The sequence below is a fragment of the Balaenoptera ricei genome, chromosome 12 (genome assembly GCF_028023285.1).
Source record: "Balaenoptera ricei isolate mBalRic1 chromosome 12, mBalRic1.hap2, whole genome shotgun sequence".
In the NCBI taxonomy this organism is placed as follows: Eukaryota; Metazoa; Chordata; class Mammalia; order Artiodactyla; family Balaenopteridae; genus Balaenoptera; species Balaenoptera ricei.
The window spans coordinates 33,461,967-33,480,963 of NC_082650.1; the positions used below are offsets into that span (position 1 = coordinate 33,461,967).

Below are 18,997 nucleotides of genomic sequence, written 5' to 3' on the forward strand. Positions count from 1 at the left end.
AACAAATAGGTCAATATTGGTGTAGTGCCTGAGATCTTTCCTAGACTTCAGTAAGTCCTTAAAGTGTCTTAATTGGAACTTAAGAATTTGGAGAACGTTATGTTGGAATGCAGAAAATTAAAATATTTCAAAAAAGGGATATTTAACTCTTAGTATTCATAAACTTCTGTAAGAGTATAGTAAGAACTGGGTTTAAAATAATGAAATATACATGAAAACACATTCAGAAGAAGTGAGTTACCAAAGCTCTAACTTAAGATCATGAAATGCAAGGGTTTCTATTGTTCTATTTATGGTGAAGACACCCCTCCACCACCATCACCACCATAGAGGTTCCTCAGTTACATGCTGACATCTTGTGGAATAATGTGGAAATGCAATTATCAGCCTTTGATTTTTCTGCTTTGGCCTACTTAGGGATCCAGTAATCACACACAAAATTTTTTTCTCCTTTATTTATTTATAGCTCTCACTCTTACAAAATAGCATTTTCCTAGCATTAAACTTTTTTTGGTCAATTTCAAAGTATCTTTAAAAGCATAAAATTTAATAAGTGGGAATTGTACATAGTGTTTATATTTTTTGAGAAATGCTATACAGGTTAGAAAGGATTTTTGAGATATCATTCTTGTTTAACTGAGAATGTTCTATTACCTCTAAAGACATTATGAATACGTGAACCTCTTCTCTTTTGTAGCCCTGATTATTCACATTAACTTAGGTGACTTTATATCCTTGTCTATTTAATAAGACCGTTATAATGTGATATTCTGAGGAACAGTGTGTATCTAAGAAAACAAAATTTGTGCTGTACCTTTTTAATAATAAGTCCTTAGACAAAAATTTAAATGTTACTTTTTTTGGAGATGGAACGTTTAAATAATTTTGTCATTTATAGAAAAATAGCATTAACTTGGATTTCTTTAGTTTGTACTTTGGGTTAAATAGAGGAGAGCTGGTCTGAGAATTATGTCTGGACTAGTTAGAAGCTGTATTGTCAGTTTAAGGCTTGGGATTTAAGCCTGGATTTAACTCTCAGTTTCATCATGTATTAGGTGTCACTTAATCTCCGAGTTTTGGTGTTCCCTGCTGAGAAATTCAGCGATTATTCTGACAAAATACTAGTAAGAGCCTCCTTGGTGCTGAAGCCCCACTTCCTGTTAGGTCTTCAGAGGAGATGGGGCTGCTGCTCCCCTGCAGGGAGCCAGAGAGGGATGTAGGAGGGTTGAGCTCAGAAGCGCTAGAGGTGTGTGATGGAGCCTGACCTGGGGACCCTGGGCTATCAGACAGGAAGTGGGCATCAGAGGGGCTTCACCAGAGAGTGGAGCGGAGGTGTGAGAAACACATGTCAGGTGTTAAGTCTCCCTAGCAGAGGAGCTTCCTGTAGAGTGGTCACCATCGGTGATGCTGGCCCACAGTGGAGGTCATGTAGCTCGTCATTTCGGTTGAAAAAGTTTCATCAATTGCCAGAGGTTTTTTCCAAGCTGCTATCATTTTCTTAGGGAGAAAAAATATACCCAGGAAACAATTACAGAACAACAAAGAAACCAGAAGATAATGTCAAATACTATGGTTATGTGGCGAGTCACCAACTAATCAGTTTTCTACATAGGCTTCCATCAGTTGCCAGAATGTTAACTCGAAAAGATTTAGCATGAAAGTCTGGACTTCCATCTTGACTTGACAGTTTGGAGGTGGGAGCGTCCTCATGTCCCCTTGCTGTAGGGGACCTGTTTCCTGCGGGGTAACAATTGCCTGGATCCAAGTAGCAGCTCTTCCCTTTGGGTGGAACATGAGCCATCTACGTTTTGATAAACTATCCCCTCCCACACTGTCCCCACATTTTTCTTGTTGGTTTGTGTTTCTTGACTCTCCCCACAAATCATTTGAATGAAACTGGCATGTTTTTTATTTGTTAAACAACTCTTTGATGTGTGGAATTGACACTTAGATAGGGAAGATCATAATTTCAACCTAGGGCCTGTTGAGTGTGACGTGTGTGTTGGATATCTAAGTGGGGAGGACTGAGGGTGTTTGGAGGGAAAATTCGGTCATCCTGGCCAGTGAGGTACATGGAGGGTCAGGGGCAGAAGGAAGGCGGGAATGGGGCTCAGTGGAGAGCCAGGCTTCTATTCTGTATGCGGCAGGGAACTGCTGAAAGCTGTGAACCCAGCAGTTACATGATTATATTTGCATTTTGGAACAGCTGTTATGATGGCAGGTGAGGGATACATTGGAGGAGTGTGAGAGAGGAGGTTTGGTAGGAGACGCCAGCTAATTTCATTGTTGATGGGAATATATAAATTGGTAGAATCCCTCTGGAGAGCAGTTGGCATGTGGCAAAATCTTGAAAACCATGCTCCTCATTGGACTTAGAAATTCCTTCAGAGGGGATAATCAGATGGGCATGCAAATAGTTATGCTTAAGTTCATTGCCATTTTCTGTATACTGGCCAAAATTAGAAATAATCCAAAAGGATAGAGGTGGTTAGTTAAATATGTTATGTCATACCTATATAATGAAATACCATGAAAATGGACAAGTGTATATATTGGCATTGGAAGATACTTGTAATATGTTGAAAGAAGAAGTTACAAATCAGTGAATAGTTCATTGCTGTATTTGTAAGGGGTAATAATTATCGTTATTTTGAATGCTCACCAGAGGTCAGGTATGCTGCTAAACATTTTACCAACATTTTATTTAATATTCATAGTAGTTTAGTTGGAGTTTATTATTAAAATAGTCTCATTTTTTTTTTTTACAGATCAGAAAAGTGAGGCTCAGCAATGTTAAGTAACTTACTTAAGGTTATCTAGATAGGAAGTGGTGGAGCTGGAATTTGAAACCAAGTGTATGTGACTTTAAATCCAGGTCTCTCTACTGTTATCCTCTCTTTCCCCATAGAGCACAGAAAAACTCCATCCCCAAATCCTGGGCTTATGTATAGTAATAAAATTGAACATGTATTACTGCCATTATTAGATATGTTTAATATATAGCTTTAAAAACAGTTCTGGGTTGAGCTAAGGCCCAGCAATGGGAATGGAAAGAAGTGTTGAATGTGAGCCAGTAAGACCCATATCAGTGAGATGGTGAAACTGATTAGATGTAAGGAATATGCAAGAAGAAGGAATCTAGAATGACTTGCTGATTTTACCTTGGGTGATTTTATCATCAAGATAAAACATCCAACAAAAGGAACAGACTTTGATGAGGTAGTCAGTTTTTGGCATTTGGGGTTGACATGCCTTTGTGAAAGTTGGCTACGTGGGCCTGAAGCTCAGAGGGTGGCCAGAGCTGGAGGTGTGCATTTGGGACCAACATAGAGATTGTAGTTGAAGGCACAGACTGGTTCCTGTTACACAAGTGGATATATGGGGTAAGAAATCAAAAGGGCAAAAACACCAATATTTAAGTAGTGGGCCATGGAAACGGAACTGGTAGAAGAGGCCAAGAAATAATAGGAAATAAGAGGAAGTTGAAGATTGTAGTGTCTTAGCCCCCCAGGAGAAGAGTAAAGTAATGGAGCTTGATCAGTAGTACCAAATGCCACAGAGAGGTTGAGTAAGGTTAGCCTTGGATAAGAGGTCCTCTAGATTTTGCATTTGAAAGGTTAGTTGTGACTTTCTCCAAAGCATTGTCTGTAACTGTTGATGGAAGAAACCATGGTTTCTAGGGATTGAAATGTGAAAGACAAGAGATTATAGATCATGAGAATTCATCAAGGTAATATTTTTTTAAAGCACTCTGTATGCTATTAATGCTAACTATATATAATTGGGCATTCATGTTATTAAGACATGCTTGACTAGGTAAATTAATAGTTTGAATCAGGTTGTAAGGGACACACTCAATCTACTTAACAAGACCAATGTTTATAATGACTGCAGCATATTAATTGTTTGGTACAAATGTGAATTTCTTAAGTACTAATGAGACTTACCTATTAATTACAGCAAGATGAAACACTTGGTGAAAAATAACATAATTGTAGACTATTTGAAAATAACCATTTTCTGATAGCCTTCAACTTGTAGTTGGGAATGATATCACACACACACACACACACACACACACACGACATCAAACACCAGGAGTCATTTGGCTTGATATAGCCCTAGCTTTGCCATTAACGAGACATTAATGGCAAATCATTTTCTCTCTCTGGGTCTCAGTTTCTTCTATAAAATGAGAGTAAGACCAGATTAATGGTGTTTAACCAGAAGTATACAATAGGGGCTTCTGTGGTATTATTTTAAAAAACAAAAAGCAAAAAACCATGCCTGGGCTGCTTCCCAGACCCACTGAATCAGGATCTCCCAGAGCAGTACCTGCACATGTGTATTGTATAAAAACTGTCAGGGTAATTTTTCCCCCATTTGCTGTATATGTGTTTGTGTGCACACATATTTAATTTTATTATGGAATTTTTCTAACATACACAAAGATAGAATAGTATATGAACCTCCATAAACCCATCACCAACAATCACACATATTTTTTTAATCCTGTTCCATCTTGTCTTCCACACCTTTTTTCCTTTTAGTATTTTTAAGGAAATCACAGACGTTTCATCATTTCACCCGTAATTACCTCAGACTGCATCTCTGTCTAAAAAGGATCTAGGGCAGCTTTGATGAGCATCTGGTTATGAATTGCTGAATCATGCAGGTTTCAAGTCCACTGTGGACTTAGATCTGTGTGATTTTTCTTCTGTCATTTAAGCTTACCTCTGAAAGTAAAAGGAAGCTGTACATTTATGAGAGAGCGTGAGCACAAAGTGGGGCTCTGTGAGATTCTGTGAAATAAGCCAAGCTGCTCACCACATCTGCCCTCATTGTAGAGGGAACAAAAGTTCTCTATTCCTAAGGTGGGCTTCAGTGTTAACTCAGGATGATCTGCTGGTCACACCCTTAATTAACAGTTGAGAGCTTGAGCTTTAGAGAGCTTACACGACTCGCTAAAAGTTCCAAAATGATCTGGTAACATTTTTACGGTTTTGGACATGGAAAAGAAATCTGTTTCTCTCATCTTCTGCCATTCTCCAGAAGAATCCTGGAGTTGGCAGCAGTGCAGTGTAGACTCTGGGTCGTTTGTGGCCGAGGTTGTGTGTCTAGTCACAGCTCTGTTTAGAATTCCATCTCTGGTTTCACTTAACAGCTCTGACCCAGAGCATTGTCGCAGGTACAGTTTCAAGCATCTGCTTTAGGTCTGGAAACAGTGTCTGGATCTACTTGGAGACCCATGTGGAAAATCAAATTACAATATCAAGCACAAAATCTTGTTTCTTTTTCAGACATTCTCTGATTTTTTTTATAGTACTTAAAAAATACCATATTAAAAGAGGAAAATATCAGAACTTATTTCATTGTCAATTAAGTGATTATTAATTATAGAAGTTACTTCAGGCCCTTCTTTAAAATTCTCTGAATCTGTAAGTTGGATAAAAGTTTAAGCATTTGGATAACAAAAGCCCAGTTATAATCAGAACAGACAGTTCAAGACAACAGAGAACGACTTCCGTATCTCCACCTCCAAGTGATGAATATGCCATTTTAGTTTAAGATACCCTGCTAAAATGTCCTTGTTAAATTTTCTAAAATGTGTGTTATATCTGGCCTTTATTTGAGAAAGTTATATGTCCAATTTGCCCTTTTGAAGATAAAAGGTTTTTTTGTAGTATTAAAAATGTCAGCTTTACATTTAAATTAGCTTTTAATTTAAAAGAAGAAATTAACATTTCTCCTAAGGGTCTGACGTTAAATTTATGATCTCTAGAGTGTAAAAATATGAGCAACACAGTATTTATCTACACCTTTTGAGAAAATACTAAAATCATTGTTTATTTTACCAGATAGTAAGAACTAAAATCCTGTTTTTAAAAATATACTTTAGTTCAATGTGTAAAACATGTGAGGGCCGTATGAGATCATTTTCTCTATTTTAACAGTCTTTGCATGCATAAGAAATTAACTAACATTTTGTAAGTTGTAAGATCCTTTGTGACTAATTTTTAATGGCATGTTAGTCAAATACTGCTCTTCTCCAGTCCTGCTGTACATCATAAAACTTCAGCTCACAAGCACACCAAAGAAATTTAAAAGTAAGGGACAGAGTCACAGCTGTTAAGGCAAAAAAAAAAAAAGTGAAATAGGAAGGTTACAAAGACTATACTACTCACAGACTTAGTTATTTTTATGGCTCAAGCTAAGAACAGACGGTTTGGCTTAATGATCAGGCATGTTGTGTCTATTCAAAGCTTGGCAGCTCAGTGTAATTAGCATACTAATAGCTTTAGTATTTGATACACCATGATCCTGGGGCTTAATAGTAGTTGTCATACACTATTTAAATGAGAGCTTTGACATCATTTATTGTTTATCATCTTTAGTAAATATCATTTGGCCACCCTTGTCAAGAAATCTAGGGAAGACTTTCCAGAAACAACTTCAAATTTTTATTTATTTATTTATTTATTTATTTATGGCTGTGTTGGGTCTTCGTTTCTGTGCAAGGGCTTTCTCTAGTTGCGGCAAGTGGGGGCCACTCTTCATCGCAGTGCGTGGGCCTCTCACTATCGCGGCCTCTCTTGCGGAGCACAGGCTACAGACGCGCAGGCTCAGTAGTTGTGGCTCACGGGCCTAGTTGCTCCGCGGCATGTGGGATCTTGCCAGACCAGGGCTCGAACCCGTGTCCCCTGCATTGGCAGGCAGATTCTCAACCACTGCGCCACCTGGGAAGCCCCCAGAAACAACTTTTAAACACTTCATCTTTAACAATTACACATTACCAGTTAAACTAATTTCTCCTCCAACAGCAAAGGGCAGGGTAGATTCAAGTTGAGTCAGGCTGTTAATCTTTTTATTGTTGTGAGAATTTAGATGGGATGTATTACCACAGAAATAAACACTCTGAGAATTGTTACTATCTCACACACACACACACACAAACACATACACATGCACTGAGGGGAAGGGTGTGGGAAATGTTTAATTTCATAGCCATAAAAAACCTGTACACACGCCACTCCCCATATGCTGGCAAAAGCCAAAATACAACAATTACCTGACTTTTCACATACGCATGAGAACTCTCAAGTGCCCTCAGAAGCTGGTACCTGGGCCTCTTCCTTCTAAACTAACAATCAGAGAGACTCCGGATTCCTGTGTCCGATGTGGTGCTATCGGGTACATCCCCTGACACCACCCTGATTTCAATGTTGTGTTTTACAAGAAAGCATGGCCATACTCTCCAAAGTATGATCCCTGACCTCATTTACAAAGTATAGGCCATGGTCATATTGTTAGGGGTCTTTAGTTGTTCATGAGATGCCTTGGGGGAAAAGTGGCTGCATCCCCAAGCAGGTGCATGCTAATGTTGGTTACTCTCTGCAGGACCAAATGACTGAATTATCCCTTGTAGCATCTTTAATTCCTTTCTTCTATTCTCTTTCCCTCCCTGTCTTTTCCCAGTAGCAAGGGGAGTAGTAGTACCATGTGGTAGATAGAAGCAACTTAACTTGTTTCTTTCAGACAGTATTCCTAAGACTATTTTCTGCTATTAAGGAAAATACTCATTGGTATAGTTTATTTTATTCTGGAGAAATTTTACTTTTATTAGCATACTATTTTTAGAGAGAAATTTTATATATATATATATTTTTTTTGTTGTTGTTGTTGTTGTTTTTGGTTTTTTTTGCTGCGCCGTGCAGCATGTGGTATCTAGTTCCCCAACCTGGGATTGAACCCGTGCCCCCTGCATTGGGAGTGCGGAGTCTTAACCACTGGACCGCCAGGGAAGTCCCCAGTGAGAAATATTTTTGAGTGACTCACGTAATCAGTAAACATTGATAGATGGCTACAGATGTGACTCAGATATGTGGCATGTAACTAGAATACAGGTGTCATATATTAGAATCTCCATCATAAAAGAGATTCAGTGGAAAGAGGAAATTCCTCTTGATTCTGTGGAGTCAGAAACCCTCCACGGAGTGTTTCATGCGGTTTGAGGTGTGTGAGCTGGGCCTTGAAAAATGGATAGGTAGCAGGGCATATTTCAGAAGGGGAGGAGAACATACGTAAAGATAGGAAAGCATGGTGTTTGTAGTGAATTTTGACTGTCCTTTTTTATCCAAAGAATGGAATATGCCACAAGGAATAGTGGGGGAGGCAGGGAGCAGAGGAAGGTTGCTATATTCCTGAACTCTTTATGGCAACGTTATTTTTCTGGATCATTTTGCTTGTATAACTCATTTATTGTAGACCTTCTATATATAAAAACTTAATCATATCAACTTACTTCACTTTAAATGTCAGCATACGTTTGCCTGCCTTTTTTGATATTCTAGGGTTGTATAAGATGTAATTATGGAAACAGTTTTTGCTGCTATTACTTTCACCAAAGAAAGCCTCTATGTAAGGATATTTGGCACTATGACTTGAGCAGAATTTCCTAACTTTTAAATCAGCATAAAGTAGATGTCGATCTGCAAACCCCAACCTGCTGTTTAGGACCCTCCTATAGTATAATAATAACAATAGACTAACAGAATCCAAAATACCGATACTTGTTTCCCTGAGTAGACAAGGTGGATTGGATTTTGTGAACACAGACTCAGTGCTTCAACTGTTGCTATTACAGTTTTCGCTCCAACATTCGAGTTGTCAGGCCCAGCTTATTGTTTTTCACCTCCTATGAGGAAACAGTTGAGGCCAGGACAGCAGGCAGAATGGCCACAGCAGGATATAAGCTAGAGATGAACCCCAAGGGAGAAGTGCATGTAGCGTAATCCCTGAGTTATAAGATACTTCATTGATTGAATAACTGCTTTGGAAAAAGGTAACAACACTACCACGTGAAATGCCCCATCCATTGTAAGAAGCAGCTCATTTTTCAAAAAGTTACAAATGAAAATAAAATCTGTCTTGGAATCAAGGAAAAAGGCAAATTAGACCTGTAAACTAGAGGCGAGGTGGAGGTCAGAGACTAGATAAGGTATCAGGCCAAACTACAAGCCCCAGAAATTGGAAGTCAACAAACCAAGCCAAGGGTCCAGGCTGGATTGGAGAGATGGAGCAGGAGTTGAGGGGTCTGGGCACAGGTTGGGATCAGGACGTCCTTTAGGGATTGGATTGAGCTCAGTATCCCCAGGGAGAAGAGTCATACAAGGCTGCTAGGAATGCAGTCCCTCCTCTAGTCTAGCAGGATGGTGAGCGGGCAGCACCACGTGCTTTGTCTTTGTCTGGCTTGGAGTGAGTGCACCCTTTGGGGCTTCGCCGAGTGGTCAGGTGAGGGCGCAGGCTGTGTCTACAGGTTGAGCATGTGTTTGTAGCCTTCAGGGAACGAAGCCATTGTCGTATGCAGTCCTCTTCTCCCTTGATAGTCCTATGCAGTATCGCTTTTCTTTGTTCTTCCCGCACTACATCTCAGATGTTACTGAGAAGCAGTCTTAAATCTTTTGGGGGCACCTGCGTTTTTATGCAGCCCGATCTAAAAATCATCTTATTTTTGTTAAACGTTGAAAAGAATCACGTTAATTCCATCTGTGGTATATTTATACTTTGTTTAATAAAAAAAAAATTCAAGACCATATACATTTAAAAATGATAATATGAGCACAAAAATAATATTGTGCAGCAAAGGACTTGTGTCTTATTTATTTATTAGGTAAGTAGACTTAGCACAATGCCTGGTACTCAGTAGATGCTTAGTAAATTTTGGTTGAATTAAACAGGGTGTTTGTAGTGTTTAAAGCATTACGTTTAAACATAATTTGTGCATGCTGTTTGGTCTAAGATCTGTTCAAGAACATATGGTTATAAATAATAAATTAGTATTTATTTTAGCAGAACCGTTAGGACTTAATTAAGCCTAATATTTTGAATGCCATAGTTGATATTTTGATACTACAATCCTCAAAATCTTTCTCTGATAACCTTCCAAATACATAAAATGTTCTTAACGTCTGTGGGCAAAGGATTTAGAATGGGTCATGTCACGTTCAAAGCATGCGGTCACAGTGTGTGCTCATCAGCCAAGTGAGGAGCAGACATAATAAAAGTGTATTAGAAAAGTGTGTTTCATTTATTTTAATACTCTCAGGGACAAAAATTTTTGTGAAATTTTGTGAATGTGCAGAAATATTTTTTAAAACACATACATTGCAATAGCATGCAAAGTAACTTCTTTCTGATTCAATTTCATAAATTGCTACATGAAGAAGCACCCTCTAGTAGATAACACTCAGAAATCAGCACTTAATATGGCAGTAATGGTTATTGCTGTCATTCTTTACATCTTTAAAAATAATTAAGCATTACTGCACAGGCATTATGAAGTTCCCCTATCACCATTAAGAGGATATTTGAGGTTTGATGTAATTTAGCAAATTACATTATATAGTAGTTAAGGTTTTTATGTAGTGAAGTAAAATGCGGAGTAGTTAAGCACACTTACCGTATAATGCATTGTACAGAGTTACATGTTCCAGCTGCTGCCAGCTTTGTTCCAGTGTCATTATTGCTTTGCAGGCTGACGTTCCTCAGGGAGTGATTCGAGTGCAGGCTCCCCATCTTTCGAAAGTTTCCATGGCAATACAGCTAACTGAAGAACTCAGAGCCAGTGATGTACTTGCCAGGTTTCTCAGCCAAGAAAGGTAGAGGCCTGTTTTGTTTTAATTATTCCATGGTATAATTCACTTGCTCTCTCTTTCCCTCCCCTCTGTTTTTTTTTTTTTTTTTTTTTAAACTATGGCTGGTGTGAGGGCTTAAAAATGTTGTCTTCCCGGCAGAAAACAAAAGCAGACTTAACAATTAGACTGTTGGAATGAGTTGAGTTCATCGGGTGTAGTTTGTGTTCAAGCGGAGCCTGTTTCAAGCAGGAGGTCTGCGCACTCCTTCACTGTGCCTGCTGTGGGCTTGGTACATGACGCCACTCAATATTCTCTCCAGAATATGGTGATTGGAGGTTAATTAGTGTGTGTAGGCTGTTAGGAAAATCACTAATTAGGATACAGTGGGATTAAAAAAAACAAAAGGTACAACTTCTTCTAGGAAATATAATGAATACAAAGAAATGCTTAAATTTTAAAACAGAAGGTATGAAGAATCGAGAGGGGACAACCGGTCCCTGGAGCTCTGAAGCCACCAGGACAAAGCACACTATCCTCAGTAGGAACGACCAAGCCTGCCCCTCTGTGTGCAGCTGGTGGGGCAGGAGGAGACCTTTGAAGGCCATTGGCATCCCTCCCGTGTACACTTTCAGAGACATTTTGCGATATCTTTTCTTGAATTTTAGGGGTTCGAACAGGGTATAGGCATTTCAGTGTTCAAATTCTTATTTTTAGCTAAAATTATATTTTAATGCTTCCCCCCCTCATTTCCACTCATTGAAAGAAACAAATCTAATGTTTTTTTTTCTTTTAAAGACAGGGACATCAGGGACGTTGGCCTCTTAGCTTCTGTATACTCTGTCTCCCATAGAATTTCATCTCCTCAGTCTAACATTCAACTTTTCTGCCAGAACTTCTCCAATTTTAATACAGAACTACGTGTATTTAATACGTGTCTGCTCTGTCTACGGCTCTCTGCTAGATGTTGGAAGGGTTATAAAAAATATTTTAAACTGTCTTCCCTCAGGGTTTGTAAATTGGGAGAAGAGATGAGCCCATGCAGTTAACAGATGGTGATGAAATAAAAGAGTGTCTTATTGCTAATTCTGGGCTTTCAGTAAGCCAGCATAAACTTCCCTCTCAACCATGCTCTGAAGGAAGTATTATCTTACTTCTGTTATACTGATAAGAAAACCAAGACTTTGCAAGGTCATTTGTTACATAGGTGGTGGAGTAGAGCTGAGTTCTAAATCTGTGGCTTCTGTCCCCCAAGGAGGTCCTTTAACCCCTCTCCATACTGGCTCGAGTGCCTAGAGGCTATCATGAATCTGGGGGCTATTGGTGCAGAGTCTGGGACTAGATGGATTTTGGGGGGATTAAAGTCCTGGGCCAGTTGGAATTTTGGGGGATCAAGTTCTGGGAGCAGTTAGAATTTCTTGGATGTCTTTGCTCCCTAAAAGTTCTCTCCACTTCAAAGGAGTCAGTCCACTTCCTCTCTACTCCCTGTGGTGACCAAGTAGATGCCATTCTTCCCACCGGGGATGACTTCCCACCCTCTCCCAAAGGGTGTACTTGAAGATCTGGCCAGACTTCAGATATAAGCAGCTCTTCCAGACTAGACATGGTTTAATTTACACAGCGTTTACTTGCAGGACCCAAGTGCTCAATCTAATCTGTACTTGTGTTCCTCTACTTATAGATGATACAAGGTGTGACTCTGAAGTTGTATGATATATTCCACTCTGACTTCAATATTTAGGGTAGAGTAGGATAATAGTAGGCATATTCTTATAAGAAAGCACCAGTTTTGTGACAATTGCCATTTGCATATTTGGATTTTCTGCTTGTGGTGCTTTGCTACCCCCTTAAGTGGAATCCCTTCTTCTACCTCCCCCCTTCTTGCCATCCTGCTCCACCCAGAGGGAAGTCTGATAAGCATCTTGGTCCATTTGCCCTTTCCCCCCCAGTCCTCAGCCCTTTCCCTTATGCTTGGGGATGCCGGAAGCAGATGATCTGGATCCAAATACCAGCTTTTCCTGAATCATCTTAGGCTAGTTTTTATAATCTCTATAAGTCTCAGATTCCTCATTGTAAAAGTGGGCCTACATTATAGCCTTGTGATAATTAACTGGGAAAATGACCGTGAAGCACATAGCATTATCTGTCTGGGCCATCTAATAAGTGAAATTCTCTGTAAGTGTTTATATGTATCTTCTTTCACCACTTTCCCCTCCTCCCATTTGCATTCCGCTTGTATAGGGACAGTGGGAAACCCTACTTCCCTCCATCCTTTTCTTCCCCTTCTTTCTCTACTGAAGCCAAGAACACATGAATGACATAAAATAAATGCCCCATGCGTTCACCAGTCTTTGATAACAACTGTTGTCTTTTCTCTATGGATTTGTTGATTAGTATTAAGTGAAAGCTCATGTATACCAGGAAATCCAGTTCAGGTTTCTTTAAAGTGGAATAAGAACATAGATACTCAAGAAGCAATCTGAGAACAATATCTGACTAGAATTTTTTTTAGTCTGCCAAAACATTCCACTTGGTTTTCATGAAATAATGACTCTTTTTATACTCATAGTATATTGGGTTATGTACTATATTAAAAATGAAAATATAATTATTACATTATTTATTTTCAAGAATAAGCATATGCCAGTTTGAACACGAAGTGAATTGCCTCTTGGTCAGGATACAGCTTAGCAGGGCGGCTCTTAAGCATGAGGGCGCCCATAGCCCTGAACAGTCAGTGTGTCATGGACAGCAGAGTAGATGGAGCTGGATAACCAGATGAGCCATTAAATGGTTGGTTAGGAAAGCCTCTACGTACTTTTTTTTCCTAACGGTTTGGATAAAAGTCAGACCTGGTTTTCTCTTCTCAGTTCCAGGGAGTGTGTCCTCAGGGTCTTCTGTCAGTGGTTCACAAATCTTTCTGTGTATCAGAGTCCCACTAGAGAGCATTTAAAAACCACATTCTCGGGCTTCATGGAGACATATTAAATCAGAGTTTCTAGAGCCCTGGATCTGATTTTTAGCAGGTTTCCCAGATATAGAGATTTTTGTAAACCACTGAATTGTACCCATTTTTATCGTTTGAACCTAATGTTCTGGAGAGTTTATTCTTTGAGGAGTATAAACCTGTACGTGCATCCTACTTGTAAAGTCTTCATAATGAGTATTTGCTTCTGTTTTGAGTGTGTGTACCTCCCGTATTTGGACGGTCGGCACAGGGAGGTTTATGAACCACGTCCTAGTCTTTATATTCATCTTGCGGACTATTAGAGCGGTCAGCACAGCACACCCGTGATAAACACCTATTGAATAAATACAGTGTGAAAACTAAGGTGGAAACGTTACTTCTTAGAGTTTTATGAGGACCTTTTTGGCCCCTATGCAAAATAGATGACCATATTAATAATTTTATTGGCAGCTAAAATGTTGTTACTTTTCTTTTTAACTTTACAAATTTAGATACTGATTTATTATTTCACCTTCAGATGTACAATTCCATTTGTTTATTTTAATTTACAGGCGTGACATTTTTATTACCTATTCAGCACATTTAACAGATGGGAAAATACAAACGTGTAGATAATTACTGTATGTCTAAGTTATGAATTTTCCATGCAAGCTAGAATTCCCCAAGGACATTAAAGTGATTTACTTGCAAGCTGTCTGATGATGCAACTAATCAGTTTGTTTTATCCCTAGTAGTGGGGTTGCCCAGACTCTCAAGAATGGGGAAGTTTTTTTGTATGAAATTGGAGGAAATATTGGTAAGCGCTTTTTTGTTGTTGCTATTTATTTATTATTTTATTTATTTTTGGCTGCATTGGGTCTTCGTTGCTGTGCGCGGGCTTTCTCTAGTTGCGGTGAGCAGGGACTACTCTTCGTTGCGGTGCGCCGGCTTCTCATTGCAGTGGCTTCTCTTGTTGTGGAGCATGCGCTCTAGGTGCCTGGGCTTCGGTAGTTGCAGCATGCGGGCTCAGTAGTTGCCGCATGCAGGCCCTAAAGCGCACGGGCTTAGTTGCTCCTCGGCACATGGGATCTTCCTGGACCAGGGATTGAACCTGTGTCCCCTGCACTGGCAAGTGGATTCTTAACCACTGCACCACCAGGGAAGTCCCGGTAAGCACATTTTTTAAATCTTGCATTCCATATGCAGATTTGACATTGCCAATGGTTATTATTTATATCTTTGGGAGAGAAAAAGAAATTAGAAGTAAAATATAGCAAACTGTAGATAGTTGATGAATATTGTGGATTTTTTTTTAGTGGTCTCACCTTTTTGTTCTGGCTCTTTAGAGCTTCTTTGTACAGATGCCCATCTATGTGGAACCTGAGCCAAAGGCAGTTTCCCTAAAATAGGAATAACTTCTAAAATGGTTAATGCAGTTTTTCAAAACTTTTTTCTTTTTTATACACTGATGGCACATCTTAATAAAGGAAGTAATTGAGCTCATTTAAGACCAAGATGACACTTTTATTATGGTACAGTACTAGATATATTTAGTGAAAGCAGAAGTTATTTTTGCCATTGTTGATTGCCTACTAAATAATATACATATACATACATAAACATATTGTTAGCTTATGAAATAGAAATAAGATAAATGGATTAGTTTTGACCATGTCTCATATTTTATTTTCCCACGTGGAATTATCAATGGGTTGTACTCATCTTATTAAAATTCAAAATAAGCTTTTTCTCTTATTTTGACCTTTAAAAAGGTAAGAGTGAAATTGTCAACAAATAAATGAAATGGTGTTTAATTCAAAATAGTAATTGAAAATATTTTAAGATAAGTTTTTAGAAAATTTTTCTAGGACTTAAAAATTTTAGTAAACATTGAAAGTTGGATACAAGAATGTGAAGACTCCTAAAAATTTAAATAAACCACAACTCCCCTAGAACTCTGTATTGTTAACTCTATTAATCAAGATTAAGTGTTAGAAAAAAAAAAAGATTAAGTATTAGTATATTTGATTTTGCATTTTGCTATTAGATATTGGGAATTAAGCATGGTTTCTTACTTAGGTCAATTCAAAACTGTTGCCATTCTTAATAAAGATGAATAAGCTTTTAAGGAACCATTTAAAAGCCCATCACAGAATTTTCAACTTCCTAAATTAATTTGAAACCTGCACATTTAGAGAAGAACTACTCAGTCGACTTTTCCAATATTTGGCCAAGCCTTATAAATATTATGGGAGACAGGAAAAAATGAGAACTATTTCAAAGCGTAAGACTTCAGAGTTAAACCACTAGGCTTAAAGTTAAAATTGCATCCCCATCTCCCCACTGTATTAAACTGATGCAACATCTCTTTACTAGGGGAACGCTGCCTCGATGACGACACTTACATGAAGGACTTATATCAACTCAACCCCAACGCTGAATGGGTTATAAAGTCAAAGCCATCATAGAAGTCTTACGCTGCAAATAACCGCAAGGACTCCCTTAGTCATATTTGCTGGGTCAAGAGTGTAATTAAAAGAAACAGTGGGACACTTTTATTATTCAAATGTACCTGACTCTTGAATAGTGACACACTCAAGCTTTAAAAAGTTATAGATTTGTGCTGCTGCCAGATTATGTTAATTATTATTATTCATATTATTATTAGAAAACATCTCTGGAGTGAGAAGAAAGGGGCTTATTTAGCTTGGAGGCTATTTTCATACACTCTGTGGAATGTGTCCAGAAGTGACATCATTTTTTTTTAATGTGAAAATATACTCTCTTCCCTCTCTTTTTTTCTCCTAAAATAATACATACAGTAATATATGCTTTTTCACCTTTCTCTCCTCCTGACATCTGCCTTCCCCCAAATGGGTTTACTTTTCAACCAAAAAGGTAACAAATACCAGGTATGGCAATTTGTAAAGACAGTACCTCTTAAACCAGACTGAATTCAACAGTATTCCTGTCTCTATTGAATGTTAATATTTATCTCTTTGAATCATTTGTTCAAGCAATAGCATCCCACTTCTTCCCGCTGTATCACATGAAGTGATTTGCATTTTTTTTCAGTTCATCTGACATATGTGCACAGAACTGTATCCACTATCAAGAAAATAGAACTGTCAGAAACTGCCAATTATTACTGCACCATTTAAGACTTACACACTCAGAATAAATAAAAAATATCCATGTGGAATAACTGGATTATGGATAACAAGAGAGTGAAAGCCAGATCACTTCACGTATGCTGTACTCTTCTAAATGAAACTTAAAAAGTCATAGCTGGTTTTACCTGTTGTCATATTAACAGTACAAATATGCATGATTGTATGATCCGGTAATTGTTGAGAATGTATTCTGCTGAAAGAGGGATTTTTTTTTTTTTTTTTTACTCATAAATAAGTCAACAGTAAGAGTTATTCTCCTGGGTATGACACAGTCATATGAACAAGCTTTTGTTTGTGTCCTTATTTTAAATAATCAGAGCAGATTTATTAAAATGCGGTGGAAAGGACTATTCCCAGGGATTTTAATGCACAAACCATATTGTGAAAAGAGATGAGCCTCTGTACTGTAAATAAGAGGAATGAAGTGAGAGAGAAATGTTCAATATTTTTTGAGTTTAGAGTGTAGTAAATAAAAGGTGATGTAAATAAATGTTGCACAACTGTGTTTATGATACTTTTATTAGGACTTTAGGAAAAATTGCATATTCTCAGAAGCTCTTGATGTCACTCTAATTAGGAGGGAAAAATGCTGCTAATGAGAACAGTCGCAAATTTTAATTACAAGAGCAGCCTGTGGATATGATCACTTAAATATCTTTGTGGTGATTTGTGCCATTGCTTTTTTATTTAAAAGATTTTTATAATTAAATGCATTTTTCTAAATTATCTTCTCTTGGAATTATTACTTTTAACCCTATCCGTTCATGAGTATAATAATGGACTATTTTTGTTTTTGTTAAAAGCCATTTCTACTCTTTTACTGTTCCTAGTTATTGTTCCTGTGTAATTTTTAAAGTGGGAAGACACGTGGGAGATTTAAACTTGTTTCTTTTCCTTTCTTTTTTTTTTCCTTATGCAAATTTCTATTCTTTAGGATTTTTCAAAACACACTGTATTCTATTTCTGATTTTGACAGTATATATTAATTTCTCAGTTGGTAAAATGTTTTATTAATATTTTCATTTAATGAAGACAGTTAACAATATAAAAGCAGAATCAAGTGCTTAAAGCATTTTAGGGGTGCCCAACTTAAATAAAAGACAGGGGTGAATATGATTTAGATAAATGACTGCCTAAAGCATGTGTCAACTAATTGTCACCACATTTACTACTCACGGCAGGGAGTGGGGAGACACAAGAGGCTTTTGATAAATGAAGAAGTAGCAGATCTTGGTAAATAAACATGAAAATGCCATTTTATTTGAGTCCTTCTTAGAACTCATGACCTGCGTTCATTGACATTGAACAGTAAGTACTGCATTTAAATAACCGAGAAAAACATCTGTCTACACTTATAAAAGAGGAGAAACTTTAAAGTGTATAGTCTCAAATATAAATGCCCTTGCATTTTCCCAAATGCCTTTTCTGTAATTTTCTTTTCTTCTAGTGAATTTTAAATCTCTGGGTAGATTAGTTTTTATTCGTTTGTATGTGAGGGAAAATAAAAACAACAAATATATTTGCTTTGCCTCTCAAATATCCTAATTCTTAAGTTGCTGGTGAAACACAGAGAGCTGGTATTTATAGAAAACTGGTTGCCCTGTTAATGTTTTGGAAGTGCTTCCTCTTTTCTGAAGGAGGTTATTATGAGTCTTTACAATTGCACAATATTTGCTTACTGCTGCTATAGAATTCAGTGTAAACTCCTTGCTAGCACTCTTTGGGAAAAGCAGTTTATTTTACTGACTTTATGGGATTTTTCATTACTATCTTTTCCTACTTTTCAGATTAGACTGGTTTGTACTTTCTTCCTCACTGTCCTGATTTCTCACCTTTTGATCAGTAGGTGGCACTGTTGGTCAGGAATTCCTTCGCAGCTAAACTTGGAAGTTTTGAAAGTGAACCTGAGTTCAGAGTATGCGGTTAAGACTCAGTGCCAGGCATCTGCAAGACAATTAGGTAAGAACAGCCTGGATCTCTCTCTCAGATCCCTGATTGTGAAAATTGTAAATGATAATTCCAAGGTTTCTATGTTCAGTCTGTTAGTCTGCTTTTATCCTTAACTTGTTGAGTGGAGAGGGAGGGTGGGAGGAGGGTTTTCTGAGTCACAATTAAATGTTTTTTAAAATTAATTAATAATTTATTTATTTTTGGCTACATTGGGTCTTCGTTGCTGTGCACAGGCTTTCTCTAGTTGCAGCGAGTGGAGGTTACTCTTCGTTGCGGTGCACGGGCTTCTCATTACA

General features: G+C 37.9%; 1 protein-coding gene across 4 annotated transcripts in view; it reads left to right on the forward strand.

Annotated features, from left to right (window-relative positions):
- The window catches only part of ARHGAP18 (Rho GTPase activating protein 18), a 125,049-nt gene extending 107,793 nt beyond the window's left edge, over positions 1–17,256 (forward strand). The window contains exons 13-16 of one of the 4 annotated variants that reach the window (XM_059941239.1): positions 10,534–10,658; positions 14,331–14,395; positions 14,625–14,747; positions 15,955–16,038. In XM_059941239.1, coding sequence (XP_059797222.1) covers positions 10,534–10,658; positions 14,331–14,395; positions 14,625–14,722 — 288 coding nt within the window. In that variant the 3' untranslated portion in view covers positions 14,723–14,747; positions 15,955–16,038. Of the gene's footprint in view, positions 1–10,533; positions 10,659–14,330; positions 14,396–14,624; positions 14,748–15,954 lie in introns of all 4 variants that reach the window. The other 3 variants (XM_059941240.1, XM_059941241.1, XM_059941242.1) reach the window with 3 other exon arrangements.
- Positions 17,257–18,997: the final 1,741 nt, after the last annotated feature.